General features: G+C 40.9%; 1 protein-coding gene across 4 annotated transcripts in view; it reads right to left on the reverse strand.

Moving 5' to 3' along the window:
* The window catches only part of LOC140195246 (F-actin-monooxygenase mical1-like), a 174,178-nt gene that overhangs the window by 58,549 nt on the left and 92,055 nt on the right, over window positions 1-23,574 (reverse strand). For all 4 annotated transcript variants that reach the window (XM_072253279.1, XM_072253280.1, XM_072253282.1 and 1 more), the window contains 8 exons: window positions 22,296-22,377; window positions 17,459-17,606; window positions 9,502-9,692; window positions 9,304-9,413; window positions 7,000-7,044; window positions 5,244-5,396; window positions 850-1,015; window positions 481-557 (listed from right to left, as the gene is read on the reverse strand). In XM_072253279.1, the coding sequence (XP_072109380.1) occupies window positions 481-557; window positions 850-1,015; window positions 5,244-5,396; window positions 7,000-7,044; window positions 9,304-9,413; window positions 9,502-9,692; window positions 17,459-17,606; window positions 22,296-22,377 (972 nt within the window). The remainder of the gene's footprint in view (window positions 1-480; window positions 558-849; window positions 1,016-5,243; window positions 5,397-6,999; window positions 7,045-9,303; window positions 9,414-9,501; window positions 9,693-17,458; window positions 17,607-22,295; window positions 22,378-23,574) is intronic.

Genomic DNA, 23,574 nt, shown 5'->3' on the forward strand with positions numbered 1-23,574 from the left:
AGGAAAATAAAGAAATAGAATACAGCTTATGAAAAACTATAAATAACAAACTGACAATCAATGTGCTAAAGAAGATGAATCATGCAAATAACTTTGAAAAGTAAATAAATAATAGAGTTGTAGAGACTTTCTTAGAACTTTCATAGAAGTTTGTATAGATTCGGCATGTCATCAGGTCCAGGACATGTCTCCATCCTGAACTGACAGGCCTCATCATCTGAAACAACATTCGTGACAGAGTAACAGTCTAAATTTGTAAAGAGTTCACTTTACAAAAGTAAAAGTAGTGTCAAAACAATGACAGGAATGCAAGAGAATAAATATATAACAGTAGATTGTCATCATGTAGTATTATTCACAAATAAAATATTGCAAAACACAGTAAATCTGATTATATTATAAAATCAATGAAACAGATACAAAATGAGCAGAAAATGAGTAAGAACACTCTAGTAAAAAATATAAAAATGATTTCATTACTTTATTTGCAGTTGAATCTGATTCATCCTCAATTCTCTTTTCGGAACTGGTGTAGTGAACACTGCAATAGAACTTGCCTAAGAGAAGAAAGGAAATTACTTTTTTTAACAAATTCAATTCTACACTTCCCCACACAATCGGTATAATTAGACTCTAAAGAACAGAGATGCAAATGAGCTGCTAAAATATGGTTATGTGACTCTCTAAATGTTTTCAAAAACTCAAAAATTGTAGCACACCTCAAGGTTCCGCTGAGACATGGCAGAAGGACCACAACTCTAGCATTCCAGCACTCTACTTGACCTGACAAGGAAAGGACTGTGATTTCTTCATCACAGTAAGTACCAAAGTGAAAGAAAGAGCACTTGCCATTTCTGCTATCAAGGGCGTAGCTTCCGAGGCGCAGGGTGGTACCGCACTGGTGACAGGAGAAGCAGCTGCGGTGGAAGAAGTGGCCCTCAACACTGAGGCGTTCCACCACGTAGACCCGTTTCTTACACAGGTAGCAGATCTCACTGCTGCTGGGGCTTTCCACCTGCACAAAGAGATAACACGCAAAATATTCAGCAACAGCAGTAGATATGTCCAAGGCTACTGCAACATTGTAAATCTGCCATTCTACATAGCATATTCGGTATATCTTCTATATCCTGTACACCCTACCGTATTGGACTGAATCTACCATGAACCAACCTGCCCCCGTGCTTACCAAATCCATTTCCATCCAGAGGGAGCATCCTGACATGATTCCCTGCAGGCGGTCAGCTTCAAGCTGATTGCTGAAGGCCAATACAACACAAAGGTGTTTCTCACCTTAAATGCTGTTAACACTCAGAGAAAGGCTGGGCAGCTGATTAAGTCAATTCCCCAAACATAAAATGTCAGGGTAATTGAATTTTATGAGTATACCAACAATCAACCAATGCCCAAGTATTATCTAAGATTTGTTAAGTGCAGGCAGGGACTGGTTAAGTTTTGAATGGAACTGAGCATTCTGGAATCAGCAATGAATGTACAAGGCAGGAAATAGGAGCAGGAGTAGGCCCCTTGAGATTGTTCAATCATTCAACAAGATGGTAGCTGATCTTCTACATCAACAACATTTTCCTGTCCCATCCCATCCATAGATGGCAATTTCTCAAATCTCCAAAATTATCAGTCAGTTTTGAATAAACCCTACATCTCGCTCAATCAGGGATTCACCACACTTTGAGTGAAAATATTTTTCCTTATTTCAGGCATAATATCATCCTCTATTTTGAGATTTAGGATCTATAATTTTAAACTCATAATTTAGGGAAACATCCTCATACGTAACCTATTGAACCTTCATTCTTTTCAATGTGAGAACAGAGGCTAGTCCAGTCCATCTCTCATGTGTCAGACTCACCATCCCAGGAAGTAGTGTGGTGAACCTTCACTACACTCCTTCTAAAGCAAGTACACTCTCTGCAGGCAAAGAAAACAAAATTGTATACAAAACTCCAGCATTGACCTGAAATCCCTTATTTCTCCCTCATCCAGTCTTACTACATACATCATCAGTAAATGCCAATATTTTAGACAAACATTTCATGTAATTGTTAAACAGGGTGTCAATCAAGATGCTCGCATTGTCATATAAAAGGTCACATCCAGAAAAGTGGAGAAACCCCACTTCTGACTTTGTCACAGAAGGAATATCATTGTTGAGGAGTCTGAACGTGCTTGGGGTAAGGCATCCTGGAGGTGAGATCAACACCATGGTCTCTCTGTTTGTGCAATGTATGATGTTCTGACTATTCAGCAGAGATTTTTCTCTCTGACGCCCACTGACTTCAGTTTTATCAGGACGACCTGATGCCAAGTTTGCCCACAAAGTGTATTTCTGGATTTCATCTCTTTTGTCATGTGGGAACCATGGTTGTGAAACGGGATCTGGAGCCAGGTGGTTCCAGTGAAAGTCAAGCTAAGCAATGGTGAAGATGAGGACAACTGCCACTTGATACACTACCAGTGCTACCTTCCTCCTCTATGTTGATGACAAAGGGAAGATTGTGGTGCAGTAACTAACCAGACTCTATCTCCTGACAACTGCAGACAATTATGGACAATTTCCCACGTCATGGCCTAGGGGTATGTCTCCAAATGATTCACTGGATGTCAACACTACTGATGGCACCATTCCTGTCCTCCTGACTTCACTGTATCCACTGTAGGGTGAAACCAAGTTAGTTAAAGACTTCCTTCGACAGCAGCACGGTCCTGGGGAGGCTGTGGTCGATCACTTACCATCACTGCAACCTTGACTTTGGTATTCATATGCAGATAGAACAAAAGCATCAAGTGTAAGGATATTCTTGGAGCCACTTTCTCCTAATTCAATTGTCCACAATCATTTATAGCTATACAGTACTATAAAGTATTAGCCACATATACTGTATATAGCTAGGACGTATGTATTAACCATATATAAGCATATAACAATTACAGCACAGAAACAGGCCATCTCGGCCCTTCTAGCCCATGCCGAACTCTTACCCTATCCTAGTCCCACCAACCTGCACTCAGCCCATAACCCTCCATTCCTCTCCAGCCCATATATCTATCCAATTTAACTTTAATGGGATATTGCACGGTATTGCTGTCGCAAAAAAAAAGATTCCTGACATACTGTATGTGAGTGATGATAAATCTGATTCTGGTACAGGTCTCGATTGTGGACTGAAAGTTGGAAAGGGGCAGGGAGAGGAGAATCATGGTTGGGAAAAGGGGGAGGGAGTGGGAAGCACCAGAGAGACATTCTGTAATGATCAATAAACCAATGGTTCAAAATCAAATGATCTTCCCTGGTGTCTCAAGTCTGGGTGTGTCTGCACTTGCACCACCCCCTTGCCCCTGGCACTCCTTCTCTTCCACCTGTCCCACATCCCTCCCACTGCGCTCCACCCTCGCCAATTGCAATATCTTTTGCTCCAACTACATTTACAAATTCACTCTCTTCATAACATTGACAGATACAGTAGTGTGCAAAAATTTTCAGCAACTTAACTATGTATAGGAGTACCTAAGACTTGCACAGTACTGTATGTAGCAGGACAACACAACCTTAATTTGATTTACTGATTGTGGGATCACTTGGCACAGTATTGTCGGTTAGTGCACTGGAGTCCTGTGTAGCAGCTTCAGAATATTGAGTTTAGTTACTTAGAGATACACCATGGTAACAGGCCCTCCCAGCGCACTGAGCCTGCACTACCCAATTACACCCATGTGACCAATTAACTCACTAACCCTTACGCTTTTGGAATCTGGGAGGAAACTGGAGTACCCGGAGGGAACCCACATGTTCATGGGGAGAATGTACTGTACAAACTACTTATAGACAGCAGTGGGAATAGAACTCAGGTCACTGATGCCGTAACGGTGTTATGCTAACCACCATGCCACTGTGCCACATATTCCATTATATACGGTGTATCCTATCAGAATCAGGTTTAATATCACTAGCATTTGGCATGAAATTTGTGGCAGCAAGTACAATGCAATGCATAATAACAATAAAAAACTACGATAAGAGATATATTTTTAAAATGTAAATTAAATAAATAGTGCAAAAAGAGCAAAAAAAAAGAGAAAAATATTGAGATAATGTACATGGGTTCATTATTCATTCAAAAATTCGTCGGGGGAGCAAAAGAAGTTGTTCCAAGAACATTGAATGTGTACCTTCACATTCCTGCACTTCCCCCTTGATGGGAGCAATGAGCAGACGGCTTGTCCTACGGGATGGCGGTCCATAATGATAGATGCTGCCTTTTTGAGGCATCGTCTTCTGAGGATGCCCTCAACACCGGGGAGGCTAGTGTCCCTGATGGAGGTGGCAGAGTTCGCAACTTTCTGTAGATTTTTCTGATCCTAGGCAGTCGCCCCTCCATACTAGACAGTGATGCAACCAGGTAGAACACTCTCCGTGGTACATCTGTAGGAATTTGCGAGTCTTTGGTGATATAACAAATCCCCTCAAACTCCTAACGATGCTGTTGTGCCTTCTTTGTAATTGCTTCAATATGTTGGGTCCAGGATGGATCTTCAGGGATGTTGACACCTTGAAACTGCTCACCCTTTCCAGTGCTGATCCTCGATGAGGACTGGTGCATGTTCCCCTGACTTCCCCTTTCTGAAATCCACAGTCAGTTCCCTGGTCTTACTGATGTTGAGTGCAAGGTTCTTGTTGCAACAGCACTCCACCAGCTGAACTATCTCACTCCTGTACTCCTCCTCAGTAATATCTGTCCAGTGGTACCTCTTTTTAAATGGGCATGGTCTCTTTCATGTTTCTCATACGTACCAGGAATACATGAATTCAGGATGCTACCCACTTTGGCTGTGCTGGTAATCAAAGCTGCACTGATTTCAGCTGGCTAGAATTGAATCTAAGTAGATTTTTTTTATATGCAAAGTTGTTGATCTGGACTGTACAACCAAAAAAGTGGCATTTAATAGTTATTTTGAAAGGGGGATTTGAACAAATGAAGGGGAAATGTTTTCAGAGCAAAATGTGAGGGTTGGGGGAGTGTGATGGGCAATAAGGAGTGGATGGGGCTAACTGAGTATTTCCTTTAAGGAGCCAGTTCAAATATTATCGGCCGATTATCAGTTAGTTATGCTGTAAAAAAAATCGATGATTTTATGAGGTATATACTGTACAATGGTGTTATTGTTTGAGAGTATATAGCTGACACATCCCAGAGCCAGAACAACATGAAAGCTAAAATCCTGACCTGTCTTTTAACTTCATCAGTTGTTTCAATAGATTCCTTTGGATGCTCATTTTCTTCCTTGTTGTCCTCAATCAACGGTGAATCTACTGCTTTTTCCCCAACCAGGGACTTATTTGCATCTTCTGTTGGTAATGTATCTTGTTCAGCCTCTGCCTAAATACAAATTAAAGCCAATCAGTGCAATGTTCAGTTCTTTGATTCGACAGAGATAATAGTCTGACTAATACCAGAGTTAGTAAGCACAGTCTTACTAATGGAAGAGTTCCAAATACCTAAACCACACAGAGTTCCTGGCTTGAGAGCTAAAGTAACCACTAATTATTAAACCCTTTTTAAAGGGAAGGTGAGCCAATGCAGAATACTGCATCTCTCTTCACTGTTCAAAGAGATTTGTGTAAGTGCAGACAAAATACGGTAAATGTTGAATTAGGGTGCACAGCCACTCCTTTCGCATCACCCTCAACACAAGTGCAACCCAGGGCTGTACACTCTGCCCATACATGACTGCACAGCCAAACACCCGAGTAATCACATTGCGAAATTCTTTGATAGCACAACAGGCCCTATCAGGCAGTCAAGACTGCCCAAATGCATCACTGGCACCAGCCTACCTGCCATTGAGGACATTTATACAGAAAGGTGCCGGGAAAGGGCCAGTAACATCGTAAAGGATCCCACCCACCCTGCTCATGGACTGTTTGTCCCACTCTCATCAGGGAGGAGGCGGCGTAGCATCCATGCGACCGCCATACTCAAAAACAGTTACTTTCCCCAAAAAGTAAAACTGATCTGCACTAATTCAACCACTACTTTTTCCCCATCAGTCACCTTATGGACATACATTCAATCTATGTATATAAGCTATCATATGTATTTATACTTATGGTGTGTTTTGTTTTTCTCATTATTATTGTGTTCTTTATTTTTGTGATCCGGAGCAACAACTATTTTGTTCTCCTTCCACTTTTGTACAGGAAATGACATTAAACAATCTTCAACAATATACCTCAATAGACTTCATAAACGATGCCTATTGTTGGTGAATTACTTTGGGTGAGTAAAAGTGCATAATACATGCAAGCTGGCAGATAGGTTATCAAATGAATGTTTACATTATCATATTTGTGATATTATTGTGTGATTTTAATTCATTTATTATTTAATTCCAAAATAAAAACAGAAAATACTGGTGTTAGAAGCTAGGGAAGGGAAGGTGGGAACCTACAGTGATGGCTGTGACTTTCCCAAACCTACTGAAAGAAATTTTTGCTCATCCAATGCCAGACAAGTGTCTTGACAAAATAGAGCAATTGAGGGGCCAAGAGAGCAAGTGTTGAAGTAAAGTTGTGTAGCTGAGGAGAAGGGAAGACATCTTCAACTGACTGGCTATGTGTCTCCGATTTCATTCTGTTTCTGTCATTGGTTGCCTTCAGCATCAGTTCTGAAATCCATGAAGCTCCCTATTTCCCTTTTTCTCATTAAACCTAACTTTATCTGATGACAATATTCAGAAATACCCTTTGTATGTTTACAGCATCTGTGGTTCAGAAAGAAACAGAATTAAAATCCAAAGGGACACACTGAGCGAAATATTATTTCTGCTTTTTTCAGTCTGTAGAAATTGCTTGACCTACTGTGCATTTCCAATACCAACAGACATTATTTCAGATTTCCAATAGCTGAAGTTTCCCAATTTTCATTCATTGTTAAATGCTCTCCATTTTCTCAGGTAAAAGTAACTCATAGCAGAACTGACCTTCTGTCGCTTTTTCTCAGACTCATTGTCAAAATCTGCTATTTCCTAGAAGGCAAATCAGAACATCTTGTTACTCCACGACATCTCAGATCCTCCTTTCATGTGCTCTTTGTATCATGAAACACTCATTCCATAGTTTCTGTTCGCAATCCAGCATTTAGTAACTGTCTCACTGTAAGTGAACAGTATCCCTTTGGGCATTCAATTGAGATGAATATCCTTTATCAAAGCAATAGACCCTCTCCAACACATTCACTTTACAACATGTTTTTAGATGGGTCAACGAAAGCTTATATTTATCTAACATGCTATCAGAGTAAAACATTCAAAGGCACCTCACAGAACTATTACGTCAAATTTGATGTGTGGAAATATTAGGACAGATGACTAAAAGCTAGACTGATAATGAAAAATTAAAGTGTGTCTTAAAAGATGATGGAGGTGTAGCAAGGTTTATCAAGGGAATTCCAGAGCTTATAATCTTGGTATTTAAAGAATGGGAGTTTTAAATTGAGGCATTAGTTAATTAGGACCAAAGAAGTATTAGCTTGCTTAGTGTGAAACGTAAACAGGAATTGGTTCAATAAGATGACAACAGAAATGGTGAATATGTAGTGTGGAATGAGGAAGGCCAGGCTAGAGTGCACTGGAATAAGTCCCTAGTTAACAAGGGCCAAGCCAGGGAGAAGACAGTCAACTGTGTGTGTAATACAGAAACACAAAATCTGCCCCTTCCAGTTTTACTATTTTTAGTGTTGTCTGTCTTCAGTTTCCTAGCACCCATGTTCTAAAATCCCTGAACCACCCTACTTTTATTCCTTAAACCTAATTTTGGGTTACTTGTATCAAACATTTATCTGTTAAAAATACTCAGAAATGCCCCTACATATGTTGCTCCAGATTCTCATTCTATGATTTAATCTCTTCAGTTCACGTGACCCTGATCAGGGGGCTACGCAGGTGCCACACCTTGCCTAAGGGTGACCTGCAGGCTAGCAGAGGGAAGGAGTGCCTTACACCTCCATTGCTATAGACATATCTCACTCCGCCACCCATTTCCCTCTAATAATGTCATAAAATTTGATCAAGACAACAGAAAGGTGGACGTGGGTAAAATACTGTACATTTTTTCCAGTTAGAATACTATATCCAGGCAAGACACGAAACACATGCACAATGGAATTCCAGGAGAATTTCCTGGCACCTGGTCACTGTCAATCCATAAGAGGAAAGGCTGTGTCAAGCTTTCCAATGAGATACCCTGCTTCTAAACCTGAAGTGTTCACTGATTCAAGTAAACCTTACCAGAATCTTTATCTTGTAACACACTAGTGGAAGAAAAGAAGGTTGAAACTGCAACATTTTTTTTTAAAGAAGTTACAGTTTGCACTTAAGAGGAAGGTTAAGAAACTGACAAAAACATCAACCTTGTGGTGTGAGGTTGGTGGTAACTCTACTTCCTCAAAGAGAAAGAAAGTCTGAGACAGGATGCAAGTCTTATCTGCCACAGATGGTCATTGTTACTGTTGTATGGGGTACTGATGAGGACACAGCCAAATTACTGTGCATAGTTTTGATCTTATTATTTAAGAAAGGATATATTGACATTGGAGGTTCACAAGGCTAATTCTCAGGAGGAGAATGATCAGTTATCTAAGGCTTATAGAAATAAACAGAACCTTTATTCACCCAATCCACATCAACCATCAAGTACACATTTAGTCTAATGCTACATTGATTCTATTTTTTAAAATTTCTCCCCTCATTTCCTTGCTCATGTACACAATCATGGATATTTATAGTAATTAATTAACCCACCAAGCATTTAACACCTTTGGGATGTAGGAGGAGCAATTGGAGGAAACCAATATGGTCACAGCAAGAACATGCAAACTTCATAGAGACAGCACTAGAGATCAGGACTGAATCCATGACATTGAAACTGAAAGGCAGCAGCTCTATCAGCTGTTTCTCAATGGGTTCCTCCCTGCTCCAGTCTCCTACATTTTGTTGGCTGTAGTCACTGGAAAAATACAACCGGAGTAGCACATTAGCCCAAACTCTTCCTGTTCATTGGACAGACATTAAGATCAAATCCCCAAAAGCCTAAGCTTCCAGGAACCCTGCTTCTTAGTAAATGCTCTTTCAGCTGATGCCTCCATCCAAAGGATGGTTGAGTGTGATATGAGTCCAAGATAAAAAATAATATTTCTACAAAACAATCAACAATTCATGCCTAGAGACCTTGTGTAATCAGAATCCTGTAGGCCAAAATTCCTCCAAAAATGTAACATCTTGAATTACCTTAGAGTTTCGTTTGCTGGCCACATTTTTACGGAGTGTATTGAGGAACATGAGTGCTGACTTTGCAGATGCCAGAGTCATTGCTGTCTTTTTCCTAAAGCCTTGTTTCTCTGAGAGAGAAAATGATAAGAGAGTTTATGTGTAACCTGTGAGGTGCAGTGCAACTTGGCAGTTAAGGAGACACTGGACAAAACCCACCTGGGGATAAACTCCTGAAGAATTCATTGAACTGGGTCAGGTACATGATCATGCTGAGTTTGTCAGGATTAGTGAGAATAGCCATCTCTCTCCCTGTCATTATCGGTGAGATTCCAAACTCCTTTTCGGCAATGTTGAACGCTAGTTGGTTGTTTTCTGCCACAGATTCTTCTTTCAAACTCTCAAAGTCACTGCAAAACAAGGAAGTCAGTTCAGTACAAAAACAGGCTAAAACAGGCATGGACTCACTGGGCTGAAGAGTGTATCTGTGCTACAGAAGTGAGCAGGTTCCAGCTCCTGCTCTTTTTTGTTTATTTATTTGTATGATATCCAAAATGAGCACTTAATATCTATTCCTTAGCCAACACAACAGGCACAGTCCTTCCAGGTGAGGCAATACTTCACCTGCAGTTTGTCAGGGTCACCTACTGTATCCAGTGCAGCCTTGTCTACATGTGTGAGACCTGACAAGGATTGGGGGACCTGCTTTGTTGAGCACCTTTGCTCCATTTGCAACAAGCACGATTTCCCAGTGGTCATTCATTTAGATTCCAATCCCTATTTGGACATGTCTTTCTATGGCCTCCTCCTCTGTCATGATGGGGCCAATCTTGGAGCAACACCCCATATTCCATCTGAGTAGGCTCCAACCTCATGGTATGAACATCAATTTCTCTAACTCTAACTTCTGGTAATTTTACCCCTCTCCCTTCCTTCTTCTTCTATTCCCTACGCAGGATCCCCTCTTGCTACTGCTCCTCACCTGCCTACGCCTACCCCAGTGCTCCTCCTTCCCTTTCTCCAATGGTTTAATTATTTATTTATTGAGATACAGCGGCCCTTTGAGCCACGTTGCCTAGCAATCCCCTGATTGAATCCTAGCCTAATCACGGGACAATTTACAATGACCAATTAACCTACCAATTGGTATGTCTTTGCACTGTGGGAGGAAACCGGAAGAAGCCCAAGCATTCATGGGGAGAATGTACAAACACCCTTCAGGCAGCAAAGAGAATTGATCTCAGGTCACCTGTACTGTAAAGTGTTATGCTAACTACTATGCTAGTGTGCCGGTCCACCCTTCTCTCCTATAAGATACCTTCTTCTTTAGCCCTTTACCTTTTCTCCTAACACCTCCCAGCCTCTCACTTCATCACCCCCCACCCACCTAACTTCCCCCTCATCTAGATTCACTTATCACCTTCTAGTTTGTACTCCTTCCTCTCCCCCCACCTTCTTATTCTGGCTTCTTCCCCTTTCCTTTCTAGTCCTGAAGAAGGGTCTTGGACCGAAAGATCAACTGCATATTCATTTCCATGGATGCTGCCTGACCAGCTGAGTTCCTCCAGCATTTTGTGTGGGTCTCTCTGGACCTCCAGCATCTGCAGAACCTCTTGTGTTTACAATTTAGCTGCTAAATCATTCAATCATTATTCTTTGGATTGCAAGATGTGCTTGTTTACACAGCAATAACCAAGCTTCATTAGCAACTGGCTGTAAGATGTTTTGAATGTCCTGAAAGCATGAAAGCTCCCCATACAAATGGGGAAAAAAAATCACACAGACAAGATCACAGGCCAGCTAGGTCATAGGTAACTATTGTTTTATTATGGATACCTAATGATGTCCCCAGAAACGTACACGCAAAGACAAGAAATTCCACTTCCTTTCAAGATTGTGTTTATTCCAAATTGCCACTCAGCCACCTGTTGAAAAACATTTACTGAGGTAATAAAGGCAGGCACACATACTAATTAGTGTACAGCAAGCTCAAATAAACAAATGGCAGTGGTATTAATGACTAATTAACCTGGAGGACAGGGTTGCTGATGGGCCAGGGCCAGAGCCAGAGCACAGGGGCACTGGCAGTTGGGGCTGTTGATTGAGTGGGTAGGGACTTTGGCGTGGAGGAGCCTAGTAGTTTGGAAAGGGTTAGTTTGTAGCCTATGGCTGCAAAAGGGAGGGAGGGGGTTGAGATTGAAGGGGGAGGGTGGGAGACTGTGGAATACTCTAGAAGTAAGGGTAGCCAAAAAAGGGGTGCATCAAGTGAAAGACCTGAAGTAATGGAGGACAACAAATTGAGGAAAATGGGTGAATTGGAGAAATTTATAGTTCTGTATAAAATTAAAGGTCAGAAGGAAGGAGAAGGAGGATTTAGAGCCCTTAATCCTTTGAAAGTGGCAGCAGCATTAGAGAACCAAATAGGTAAAGGATTCCAGGCCAAGATTTTGTCTAATGGATTGCTGAAAATTTGTTGCAAAGATATTGACCAATATAACAGTGCTAAAATGGTGGGGAAATTGGTTGTGAAAGTGGAGTGTGTTACTCTGAAAGAAAGGAAGGGAGTTAAGGGGGTAGTGTATGGTATTTGCTCTGGCATGACTGAAAAGGAAATTTTGGACAATATTAAAATAAAGGTGGTTGCATGATTGAAGCCAAATGATTAAAATCGAGAGAAGGTGGTAATTGGGATTCTCCTGTTCTTCTGGATTTGCAGGTGATTTTCTTCTAACTAGAGTCTATCTTGGGTGCATGTCTTACCAAGTTAGAGAATACATTAGGCCTCCCTTACGCTGTTATAATTGCCAGAGATTTGGACATGCTGCTGGTTCATGTCGAGGTAAAAGAAGATGTATGAAATGTGGAGAGGATCATGATATTAAAGCATGTAAGGCAGTGGTGCCTAAACGCAGTAACTGTGGAGGGGACCATATAGCGGCGTTCAGAGGATGTGAGTACTTTAGTAAGGCAAAGAAGATTCAGGATGTTAGTATCCAACAAAAAATATCATATGCTGAAGCAGTAAAGAAAGTTGATAGAGAGCAAAGGACTAGTAAGGAAAAGATTGGAATGATGGGGAGTCAGTTCATTCCGAGTTCTCCAACTATGGTTCCTTCAGGCATGTTGTTGATGACTAAAGAGTCTTTTTTGGCGTTTGTTGTTGATGTACTGGTCGAGGATAAGACTACAGCCAAGAGGTCGGATATGATAAAAGTAGTTGTTGGAGCTGCAGAGAGATTCCTTGATATAAAACGGATTTCGCCAGAAAAATTACATGAGTATCTGACAGACAAACAATCACTGAATACTTTCCAGTTGTCGGGATCAGAGAGTACAGAGGAGCTTTATATGGATGAAGAGGCCAATAATTAGTATTTGGATGTTTTTAATATTACAATGGAATGCAAGAAGTTTATCCGCAAATGGTCAAGAATTAAAAAGATTTGTTGGAACTTTTAAAGACAAGCCTGATTTGATCTGTATACAGGAGACATGGTTAAACCCTCATTTAGATTTTGTGATCCCTGGATATGATAGTTTGAGAGCTGACAGAACAGGTAAATCTGGTGGAGGGTGTGCAATTTTCATAAAAACAGGACTCCAGTTTAGAAGACTTGATCTTAAATCTAACCTTGAAATTGTGGCTGTGGAGGTTTGGAGCTCTCGTGGTCAAATAACTTTGATTAACTTTTATAATCCAGGTAATATGATGTTATCAGATTTGAATGAAATTATGAGTAAGGTAAGATCCCCAGTAATCTGTGTTGGAGATTTCAATGCCCATAATCCTATATGGGATAGTGAAAGTAAAGATAGTAATGGAGCGGTAATAGAGGAGTTTCTAGATAAATACAACATGGTACTGCTAAATGACGGAAGGCCTACAAGATTTAATATTGTAAAGAATACTTGTAGTCACTTAGACTTATCTATCACTTCCTCAAACTTAGCTAGGTTTGGGGAATGGGATGTTATGGACAGATACACACTAGGAAGGATCACTATCCTATATTATGTAGATTTGGTAGAAATTTGATAGTAGAAGTTGAGGAGAGGTCTGCTAGGTATAATTTTTCTTTGGCCCATTGGGATGAGTACCAGGAGAAAGCTGTGGATATAATAGAAGAGATTAACAGCGAGGGCTCCATAGACGATTGGAATGCATCCCTCTGTTTTATAATTCATAAAGTTGCTCAGTTGACTATTCCGCTATCGAATGTACTTAAGGCTTGAGCATTAGTTCCGTGGTGGAATAAAAATTGTGATATAGCAGTAAGAAACAGAAACAGAGCTTAAAGGAAATTAAGAAAGTACCCAGTGTTAGATAAGACTGTGATAAGACTGCTGAACGGATCCTGACCTGGATCTGGGCCGTGCCCTCCAAATATCCAGACCTGCATCTCGGTTTTTTTGCACTACTTTACTTTCCATTTTTCTACTTTCTATTTATGATTTATAATTTAAATTTTTAATATTTACTATCGATTTGTAATCCAGGGAGCGGAAAGCGCAGAATCAAATATCGCTATGATGATTGTACATTCTAGTATCAATTGCTTAGCGACAATAAAGTATAAAGTATAATGTCATGGAGTATAAAAAGGAAAAAGCAGTAGCAAGGAAAGTAATTAAAAATGCAAAGAGGGATAGTTGGAGAAGATTTTGTGGCACCCTGGGCCCTGAGACACCTATAAAGCAGCTATGGACGATTATTCACAGAATGTCAGGGATATATTGGAAACTATCTATCCCAACTTTGCTGGAAGGAGATATTGAAGCTGTAACCAATAAGGAAAAGGCTGATGTGCTTGTAGAGGTGTTCCAAGCATTACACAGTTCTGGAGAGTTAGGTGATTTGAGAAAGGAAATTATGTTAAAGGAAAGTTGGAAATTGGACAGGAGTTTGGATGATAATAGCTCCATAAATTTGTTTTTCTCCCTTCAGGAATTGCAGGAAGCTGTCCAATCAGGTTCAAGCACTTCTGGTAGGGATGGACTGTGTTATGAATTGCTTAAGCATTTAGATGACTCTGTATTAATAGAAATTCTAGCATTGTTTAATTCAGTGTGGAAAGAAGGAAAATTACCAGTAGAATGGAAGCATGCGGTGGTAGTTCCAGTTTTAAAGCCAGGTAAGGACGCGTTTAGTCCTAGTTCGTATCAGCCTATAGCTTTAACGTCAGTGCTTTGTAAAACTATGGAACGAATGGTCACCAACAGACTTGTTTATTTTTTGGAAAATAAGGGACATTTTGCTGCCTATCAAAATGGTTTTAGAACTGGAAGATCAACAATGGAATCTGTTGCCCTTTTAGATCATGATATTAAAAAAGCATTTCAAAATAGAGAAGTAATGGTAAGTGTATTTCTAGATATTGAAAGAGCATATGACTCACTATGGAAGGATGGCTTATTAATTAAATTCTGTGATTAGAGGTAGAATGTTTAATTGGATCAAAGATTTCCTTAAGGAAAGGACAATTCAAGTAAGAATAGGTGGAACAAGCTCCAAGTCAGTTAAAATAGGTAATGGTACCCCTCAAGGAAGTGTCATTAGTCCAGTTCTTTTTAATGTCATGATAAATGATCTTTGATCAGGTAGGGACAGGATTTGGCAAATCATTGTTTGCAGACGATGGTGCAACCTGGAAAAGAGGAAGAAACATCAAGTATATATTAAGGCAGATACAAAAGGCTTTAAGATCAGTTGAAAACTGGGCTAATAAATGAGGTTTCAGAATTTCTGCTTCTAAGTCCAAATACATGATTTTTGGCTTTAGAAGAAAGATTCCTGATTGTGAATTGTGATTCTCCACAGGAAAGAGTCAAGGTATTCAAGTTTTTAGGTGTCTGGTTTGATGAAAGACTTAGTTGGAGGGTTCATTGGAAAGTGTGAGAAAGTTTTAAATGTTATGAGAAGTATTGCTGGATGTGACTGGGGAGCAGGGTGGAAAACTATGTACTTAATACATCTAGCTATGATTAGATCAGTTATAGATTATGGTTGTATTGCTTATGGTTCCGCTGCTACGGCAGTGCTTGGAAAACTAGACACTGTGCAGTCCAAAGCACTTAGACTCTGTTGTGGAGCTTTTAGAACAACATCAGTCCAAGCATCATGTGTGGAGATGGGAGAAGTGCCTCTGTATTTAAGACGAATTCAGTTGGGCCTGCAGTATTGGGTAAAACTAAATGGATTCAATCACAGCTGTCCATCAAAGAGTCTTTTGCAGGGGAAGTCGGGGCGCCAAAGTAAAATTAAAAGATAACCATTTTTAGATTTGTTTAATAACTGGGCTGTGAAATTGAAACTGACTGAGGAAGACATAGTTGACCAAATGTGCTTGCCACCTGACCCTTTTTGGCTCTTTCCAGAACCAGAAGTAGACCTGTTCCTCCTTTTTCAGCTTAAAGGAAGCAGTGCAATTTCATCAGTGTTGATCACAAAAGAACACTTAAATATAAATGGGGATCTTATCTGAAGATTTTTACTGATGGCTCAGTGGACCCAGAGAGCAGTAGGACAGGATTTGGGATGTATGTATCTCAACTTGGAGTTAAGATTGGACACCGGGTTTCAGATGGTGTTTCTGTCTTTGCAACAGAATTATTAGCAATCCTCTGGGCCTTATGGTGGATAGAAGACTCTCGACCACGCAGGGTTATCATCTGTTCAGATTCTGCTGCTGCCTTAGAGTCTATAAAAGGGAATAAATCAAAAGCTCGTCCTGACATAGTTGTTGAGATTCTCTTAGTGTTGTTTAGAGTAGGGAAGATGGGTTGTGAAGTTAGATTTTCATGGACACCTGGGCATGCTGGGGTGGAGGGAAATGAAATTGTGGATGGCATTGCAAAGTCTTCCTTACAGAGCAGGCAAATAGAAATTAGAGTTCCCCTAGGCAGAGCAGAATTGAGAAGTAGGATTAAAAAAGGTATAGAGAAGAAGTGGTAGGAGGATTAGAAAAATGAATTAAGGGGCAGGCATTATTTTTCTAGTCACCCACTAGTTAAAAAGGTCTCAGACTGTTACCTTTTAAGTCGTAGAGATATGGTGAAATTTACAAGACTTAGGTTGGGGCATTGTGAGCTAAACTATTATTTAAAGATAATAGGAAAACATCCTACTGGATTATGTGACTGTGGTAGTCCAGAGACAGTCTGGCATGTTTTGCTGAGCTGTAATCGATACAAAATTAAAAGAAGCATGTTGTTCAAGAGACTATCTGGCTTAAATTTATTTTGGTTTTCTATTAAATCTTTGTTTGGCCATCAAGAGAATCAACGTCTGATTGAAGAGTCTATTATTCAGTTTATATGTGAGACTAGGTTGTATTCGAGAATTTGAGTTCCTTGAAGTTCTATAATTAATTATACATCCTGTGGAGGGCTGTAATACGCCTAGATGCATCTAAACAGCCAGAAATAGAACAAGACTAATTAACCTGTTTAGTGATGTAGATTAAGGAATAATTGTTATCACAATTATTATTTGCTGGCTGTGAACTCATGTTTCAGACATCAGTCCATTATACTCCCGAGAACAGACTATCTTTATTACGAATAATTAATGGTAGGGGTATGGAGGGCTATGGTCTTGGCACAGGTTGATAGCAGTACACAGAGCATAGAACATGGAATAGTACAGCACAGTACAGGCCCTTTGGCCCACAATGTTGTGCCGACCCTCAAACCCTGCCTCCCATATAACCCCCCGCCCACCTTAAGTTCCTCCATATACCTGTCTAGTAGTCTCTTAAACTTCACGAGTGTATCTGCCTCCACCACTGACTCAGGCAGTGCATTCCATGCACGAACCACTCTCTGAGTAAAAAACCTTCCTCTAATATCCCCCTTGAACTTCCCACCCTTTACCTTAAGTCATGTCCTCTTGTATTGAGCAGTGGTGCCCTGGCTATCTATTCTATCTATTCCTCTTATTATCTTGTACACCTCTATCATGTCTCCTCCCATCCTCCTTCTCTCCAAAGAGTAAAGCCCTAGCTGCCTTAATCTCTGATCATAATGCATACTCTCTAAACCAGGCAGCATCCTGGTAAATCTCCTCTGTACCCTTTCCAGTGCAGTTTAAATGGTTTGGCACAGACTAGATGGACGGGAGGGCCTGTTTCTGTGCCGTCCTTTTCCATGACTCTAATAGTAATTTATTGCAACTCACATAAGGTCGGGGCGAAAATGATGAATGAGTGCACACAATGCCAGGCCACTCTTCCACGACGTTGTCAGGTCAACAACCTTTACATTCTTGTACCCTTCTGTGTGTACTTGGAACCAGTGTAGGAGCTCCTCATATTCTGCAACAGAATCTGCAAGAGGGGGCAACAATCACATTCAGCAGAAAGTCAGTCAAAGAGGCTGCCTAGTTCCTGGTCTCCTGTCAGTTCCTTTATCAGCCTCCTGTTCCTTCACCATTTATAAAAACGAGCTCAACCACAAAACAGGTCCACATTTCATAGTTTGCAGCAGCTTGTTCACCCATCACTGCAGTGTTTGCTGATCTGTACCATACCACCTAATGCAGAAATGTCAACCTTCAGCTTATTTTCTGCTCCCCACCTGGCCTTGTCTTCCTTTATTCCTCAAGCTTCCAAATACCTGCAACACACACAAAATGCTGGTGAACGCAGCAGGCCAGGCTGCATCTCTAGGAAGAGGTGCAGTCGACGTTTCAGGCCGCGACCCTTCGTCAGGACTAACTGAAGGAAGAGTGAGTAAGGGATTTGAAAGTTGGAGGGGGAGGGGGAGATCCAAAATGATAGGAGAAGACAGGAGGGGGAGGGATAGAGCCAAGAGCTGGACAGGTGATAGGCAAAAGGGATACGAGAGGATCATGGGACAGGAGGTCCGGGAAGAAAGACAGGGGGTGGGGGGAACCCAGAGGATGGGCAAGGGGTATATTCAGAGGGACAGAGGGAGAAAAAGGAGAGTGAGAAAAAGAATGTGTGTATAAAAATAAGTAACACAGATGGAGTACGAGGGGGAGGTGGGGCATTAGCGTAAGTTAGAGAAGTCAATGTTCATGCCATCAGGTTGGAGGCTACCCAGACGGAATATAAGGTGTTGTTCCTCCAACCTGAGTGTGGCTTCATCTTTACAGTAGAGGAGGCCGTGGATAGACATGTCAGAATGGGAATGGGATGTGGAATTAAAATGTGTGGCCACTGGGAGATCCTGCTTTCTCTGGCAGACAGAGCGTAGGTGTTCAGCAAAGCGGTCTCCCAGTCTGCGTCGGGTCTCGCCAATATATAAGGGACAATATAAGGGACTTCCTCCCTTACCACCATTCAGGGCCCCAAACAGTCCTTCCAGGTGAGGCAACACTTCACCTGTGAGTCGGCTGGGGTGATATACTGCGTCCGGTGCTCCCGATGTGGCCTTCTATATATTGGTGAGACCTGCCGCAGACTGGGAGACCGCTTTGCTGAACAAAGCGGAACACCTTATATTCCGTCTGGGTAGCCTCCAACCTGATGGCATGAACATTGACTTCTCTAACTTACGCTAATGCCCCACCTCCCCCTCGTACTCCATCTGTGTTACTTATTTTTATATACACATTCTTTTTCTCACTCTCCTTTTTCTCCCTCTGTCCCTCTGAATATACCCCTTGCCCATCCTCTGGGTCCCCCCCCCGTCTTTCTTCCCAGACCTCCTGTCCCATGATCCTCTCGTATCCCTTTTGCCAATCACCTATCCAGCTCTTGGCTCCATCCCTCCCCCTCCTGTCTTTTCCGATCATTTTGGATCTCCCCCTCCCCCTCCAACTTTCAAATCTCTTACTCACTCTTCCTTCAGTTAGTCCTGACGAAGGATCTCGGCCTGAAACGTCAAATGTACCTCTTCCTAGAGATGCTGCCTGGCCTGCTGCGTTCACCAGCAACTTTGATGTGTGTTGCTTGGATTTCCAGCATCTGCAGAATTCCTGTTGTTTGCGTTTCCAAATACCTGTACCTTCTATTGTCTTATATGTTCCCTATTTGAATTGTTGCATCATTAGAGGTTATATCTTCAGCAGTTGAGAACCTACAGTCTGGAATTCTAACTTAAACCTTAAACCTCTCTGACTCTTGACTTTTACCTCTTCCTTTAATATCTGGTCACCTACATTATCCTCCATGTATGAAGCTCAGCGTAAAACAGATTTGATAACACGTTTACAAAGTTCTATTTTTGTTTGTCTGAAGGTACTTCAGAAATACAGTACTGTGCAAAGTCTTAGGCACATATACAGATATAGCTGGGGTGGCTAAGTGGCAGCTGGGTGGCAGCTGTACTGCTGCCCAGCTATATACATGTGCCTAAGCCTTTCACACAGTGCTGAACATATTGTTATGTTTGAATCCTCATTGGGAATGGGAATCCCTTTTCAGAAATAAAACTAATTATATTTCATTTGTGTGTGGTTCCCGTAAGTGCTTGGGAAGTAAATACAGACTCATATACAGGAATACATAATTTTAGAAGTAGTATGAAATAGTGTAAACTCTACATATTTCAACTCAGGTCACCATCAAAATCCTACAGAACAGCGAAAATATTCTGTTTGCTGTATTTCTAATAGGACATCTAACTTTCTGTTCGCACTATTTTGTGTGTGTTGTTTACACAAGTGTAATGTTTCCATAACTCTTGTCAGAAAGGAGGCAGTTCTCACAATGTAATGACGAAAAGATATTCTTCAAGCACTATTGCCTATTAACTGATAATTTATTCATTGGTGAATTCTGCTGCACTTAGTAGTAGCTCACGAATTTGTTTACATAATCAACAATTACTCTTCCAAATGACCGTAAAAGAAAAATTTTACGCATAGAGGAATAACTCCACAGTTCAAGCAGCATATGTATAAGAAGATTTAGTATTTCAGATGTAAAATAAAAGGTGTATAAGATAATGAGAGGCATTGATCATGTGGATAGTCAGAGGCTTTTTCCCAGGGCTGAAATGGCTAACACAAGAGGGCACAGTTTTAAGGTGGTTGGAAGTAGGTACAGAGGAGATGTCAGGGAAGTTTTTTTTATGCAGAAAGTGGTGAGTGCGTGAAATGGGCTGCTGGCAACGTTGGGGGAGGTGGATACAATACGGTCTTTTAAGTGGCTCCTGGATAGGTACATGAAGCTTAGAAAAATAGAGGGCTATGGATAACCCGAGGTAATTTCTAAAGTAAGTACATGTTCGGCACAGCTTTGTGGGCCAAAGGGCCTGTATTGTGCTGTAGGCTTTCTATGTTTCTAATACAAGTTGATTCATACAGCTGTATACAGATGTTCCCAAGCCAGGTGCAGTTAATCATGGGCAATAGCACAAAAAGGGTGATAAAAATGTGCAGCCATTTTACAGTAAAATAATTGGATGAATTTTCTCTTGCGTATACCCATTTAGACACATATACAGCCCTGCCAAACTTAAAAGAAATGTAAACAAAATTAACGGTTCATCTGTAGTCCTGGTTAACATAGCACTTCTGTTAAGTTGAGCCTAGTTCTGCCACTCATTAGTAAATCAGTAGATGGAACAATGCAAGAAATTGTAGTGGATTGGCAGAGTGGCACAACCCTGGAAATGACACATCAGCTTTACGCAGAGGATTTCTTTTGGTTTTCCCAGACGATACTATGTTTAAATTTGGAGAAAATTAGAAGTAATCTTTCTGATTCTTCAGCTAAATTTGAGCAGACCTGGAGATCTTTTATTCAACATTTTCATTTAATGTAATTTTTTTTTTCCCTCTCTCTCGGTCCATATTTACATTCCCTTCTTGCTTTTTAACTGTTTTTAATGGAGGTCGGGTTTGAGGACGTGATTGTTTTGAGTTGTTTAACTCTACTTGATTCCTAGTTAGCCCATTACTTTGCTTTGCTTTTTAGATGAGTTGCACGGTGGGTTTTTTTGGGGGGGTTTTTTGGGGTTTTTTTTTCCTTCCTTTCCTTATTGATATGTATGAAAACTAGTATACTATTATATTACCTTGTTATTTTATATCTAAACTGCACTGGTTGTACTAATTTTTTTTGTGTATTAATATTTCTTATAATGTTATATTGCAACAGTGTATTAGTGCCTATATGGTTTACCTTTTGTGTACTAATTCAATAAAAAGATTTAAAAAGCTTTACGCAGAGGAAATCAGTCAAGCTATCTGCCTTTCGGACCATGAGAATCACTGGGAAATGAGCACCAGACTACACCAGACTTTCTAGTACGACAGGGTATGACTTAAGGATTGAAGGGCGCCCATTCAGAACAGAAATGCAAAGAAATTTTTTTAGTCAGAGAGGGTGGTGAACCTATGGAATATGTTGCCATGGGCAGCAGTGGAGGCCAAGTCACTGGGTGTATTTAAGGCAGAGATTGATAGGTACCTGAGTAGCCAGGGCATCAAAGGTTATGGTGAGAAGGCGGGGGGAGTGGAACTAAATGGGGGAATGGATCAGCTCATGATAAAATGGCCGAGCTTCTGCTCCTTTGTCTTGTGGTCTTATGGTCTACACAAACCTATTAGGCTCGAAGTCCTTTTGTGATATTTTTCCCTCTGCTCCTACAATGGCTGCCTCAGTACTCCTACATTTGGAATACCTGGTGGGAGTCAGAGTCAAGCCTTTAATTAAAACTCTCGGTTGCATGTCGAATGTCTCTATCGAAAAAACATTTATTTCCTTTGAACTGAGTAGTTTACTATTTCAAGGGCCAATTAAGAAGAAAATCACTTTGCTGGGCTACTTGTCAATTCTGGCCAAGCTAGGTTTCATTCTAAAAGATATGTGAGATATTAAAAGATGTTGGATTTTAACACTTTTTTTAAGGTAACCAAAACCGGCATGGGATCAGATGTGAATAATAGCAACTTGAACCAAATATAATGAGCAGATATATGTTTTTCTTAATCCTCACCAATGGGAGAGCATCAATTGTGCATATTTTATTTTAAATGTAAGGATTCTAGCTGCATGTTTGACTTACATCCATCCAATATTCTTTGCCTTTCAAAGACTTACCATTTCGATGCATTTTCCCCTTTGGCTGGCTGGTCGTGTTCTCTCTATCTATGGTTTGCCCTGTATCATACAAATGTTGCACCTGAAATAAAGGAGACATGAAAAAGTTAGTTTTGAGTCTCCGTTCAACATCTAAATTAGAAGGTGTAATAGAAAATTTGTCTTTACACTGGATTCTGAGAGAATGCATAATAAAGAACACCCTGGATGCAGAATCATTATCTACTGATATGCTTCGAGAAAGATTTACAGTTGCTTGAGAAATACAAAGAAGCAGAGAAAACACATCAGAAATGTGACTGGCAGATAAAGGATGGCCAGAGGGGGAAAAATGGTGGGCTGAATGACCCACCCCAGCTTTCATCTTATATAAATAAAGAAAATGCTGGAAACGCTCAACAGGTCAGGCAGCATCTGTGGTAAGAGAAACAGAGTTAATGTATCAGGATGAAGAGACTTCGACTTGAAACTTTGTTTCTCTTTCCACAGATGCTTCTTGATTTGAGAGTTTTCAGCATTTCTCCGTCCCTGTTATTATTCAATGTATTAGGCAATCAGTGGCAGGAGCTAAGTTTGCATACATTGTTATTATCTGCTAATAAGATGCATTAATAGATGAAAGTTGACTCAGAACACAATTTCAACTATCTCTTCTATCAACAGAGATAGAAGGGCTTCCTCTATGTATGTTGATCCTCAACAAACCCCGGTCCCAAGATCTTCTTCTTAGGTCCCTAGTAGCCACATCCAGGGGAACCTGATCAAAACTACCTCCTGGAAACATAAACACGAGGAAATCAGCAGATGCTGGAATTTCAAGCAACATACATAAAAGTTGCTGGTGAACACAACAGGCCAGGCAACATCTCTAAGAAGAGGTACAGTCAACGTTTTGGGCCGAGACCCTTCGTCAGGACTAACTGAAAGAAGAACTAGTAAGAAATTTGATGCTGCCTGGCCTGCTGCGTTCACCAGCAACTTTTATGCGTGTTCCTCCTGGAAACATGTTCCCTCAGAAACTTAACTAAGCCCAGCTAAAACTAAACCAAGGGCCTCCACCACCAATACAAACCCAAAGGTCTTCTGCACTAACAGCATCAAGGAGTCCTCCACACAAGGGAGGCATGGTAGTGTAGTGCTTAGCACACACATTACAGTAGCAATGGCGGGTTCAATTCACGCCATTGCCCGTAAGGAGTTTATACGTTCTCCCTGTGACTGCATAGGTTTCCTCCGGGTGCTCTGGTTTCCTCCCACAATCCAAAGACTACTAGTTGAT

The sequence above is a fragment of the Mobula birostris genome, chromosome 3 (assembly GCF_030028105.1).
Source record: "Mobula birostris isolate sMobBir1 chromosome 3, sMobBir1.hap1, whole genome shotgun sequence".
Taxonomy (NCBI): Eukaryota; Metazoa; Chordata; class Chondrichthyes; order Myliobatiformes; family Myliobatidae; genus Mobula; species Mobula birostris.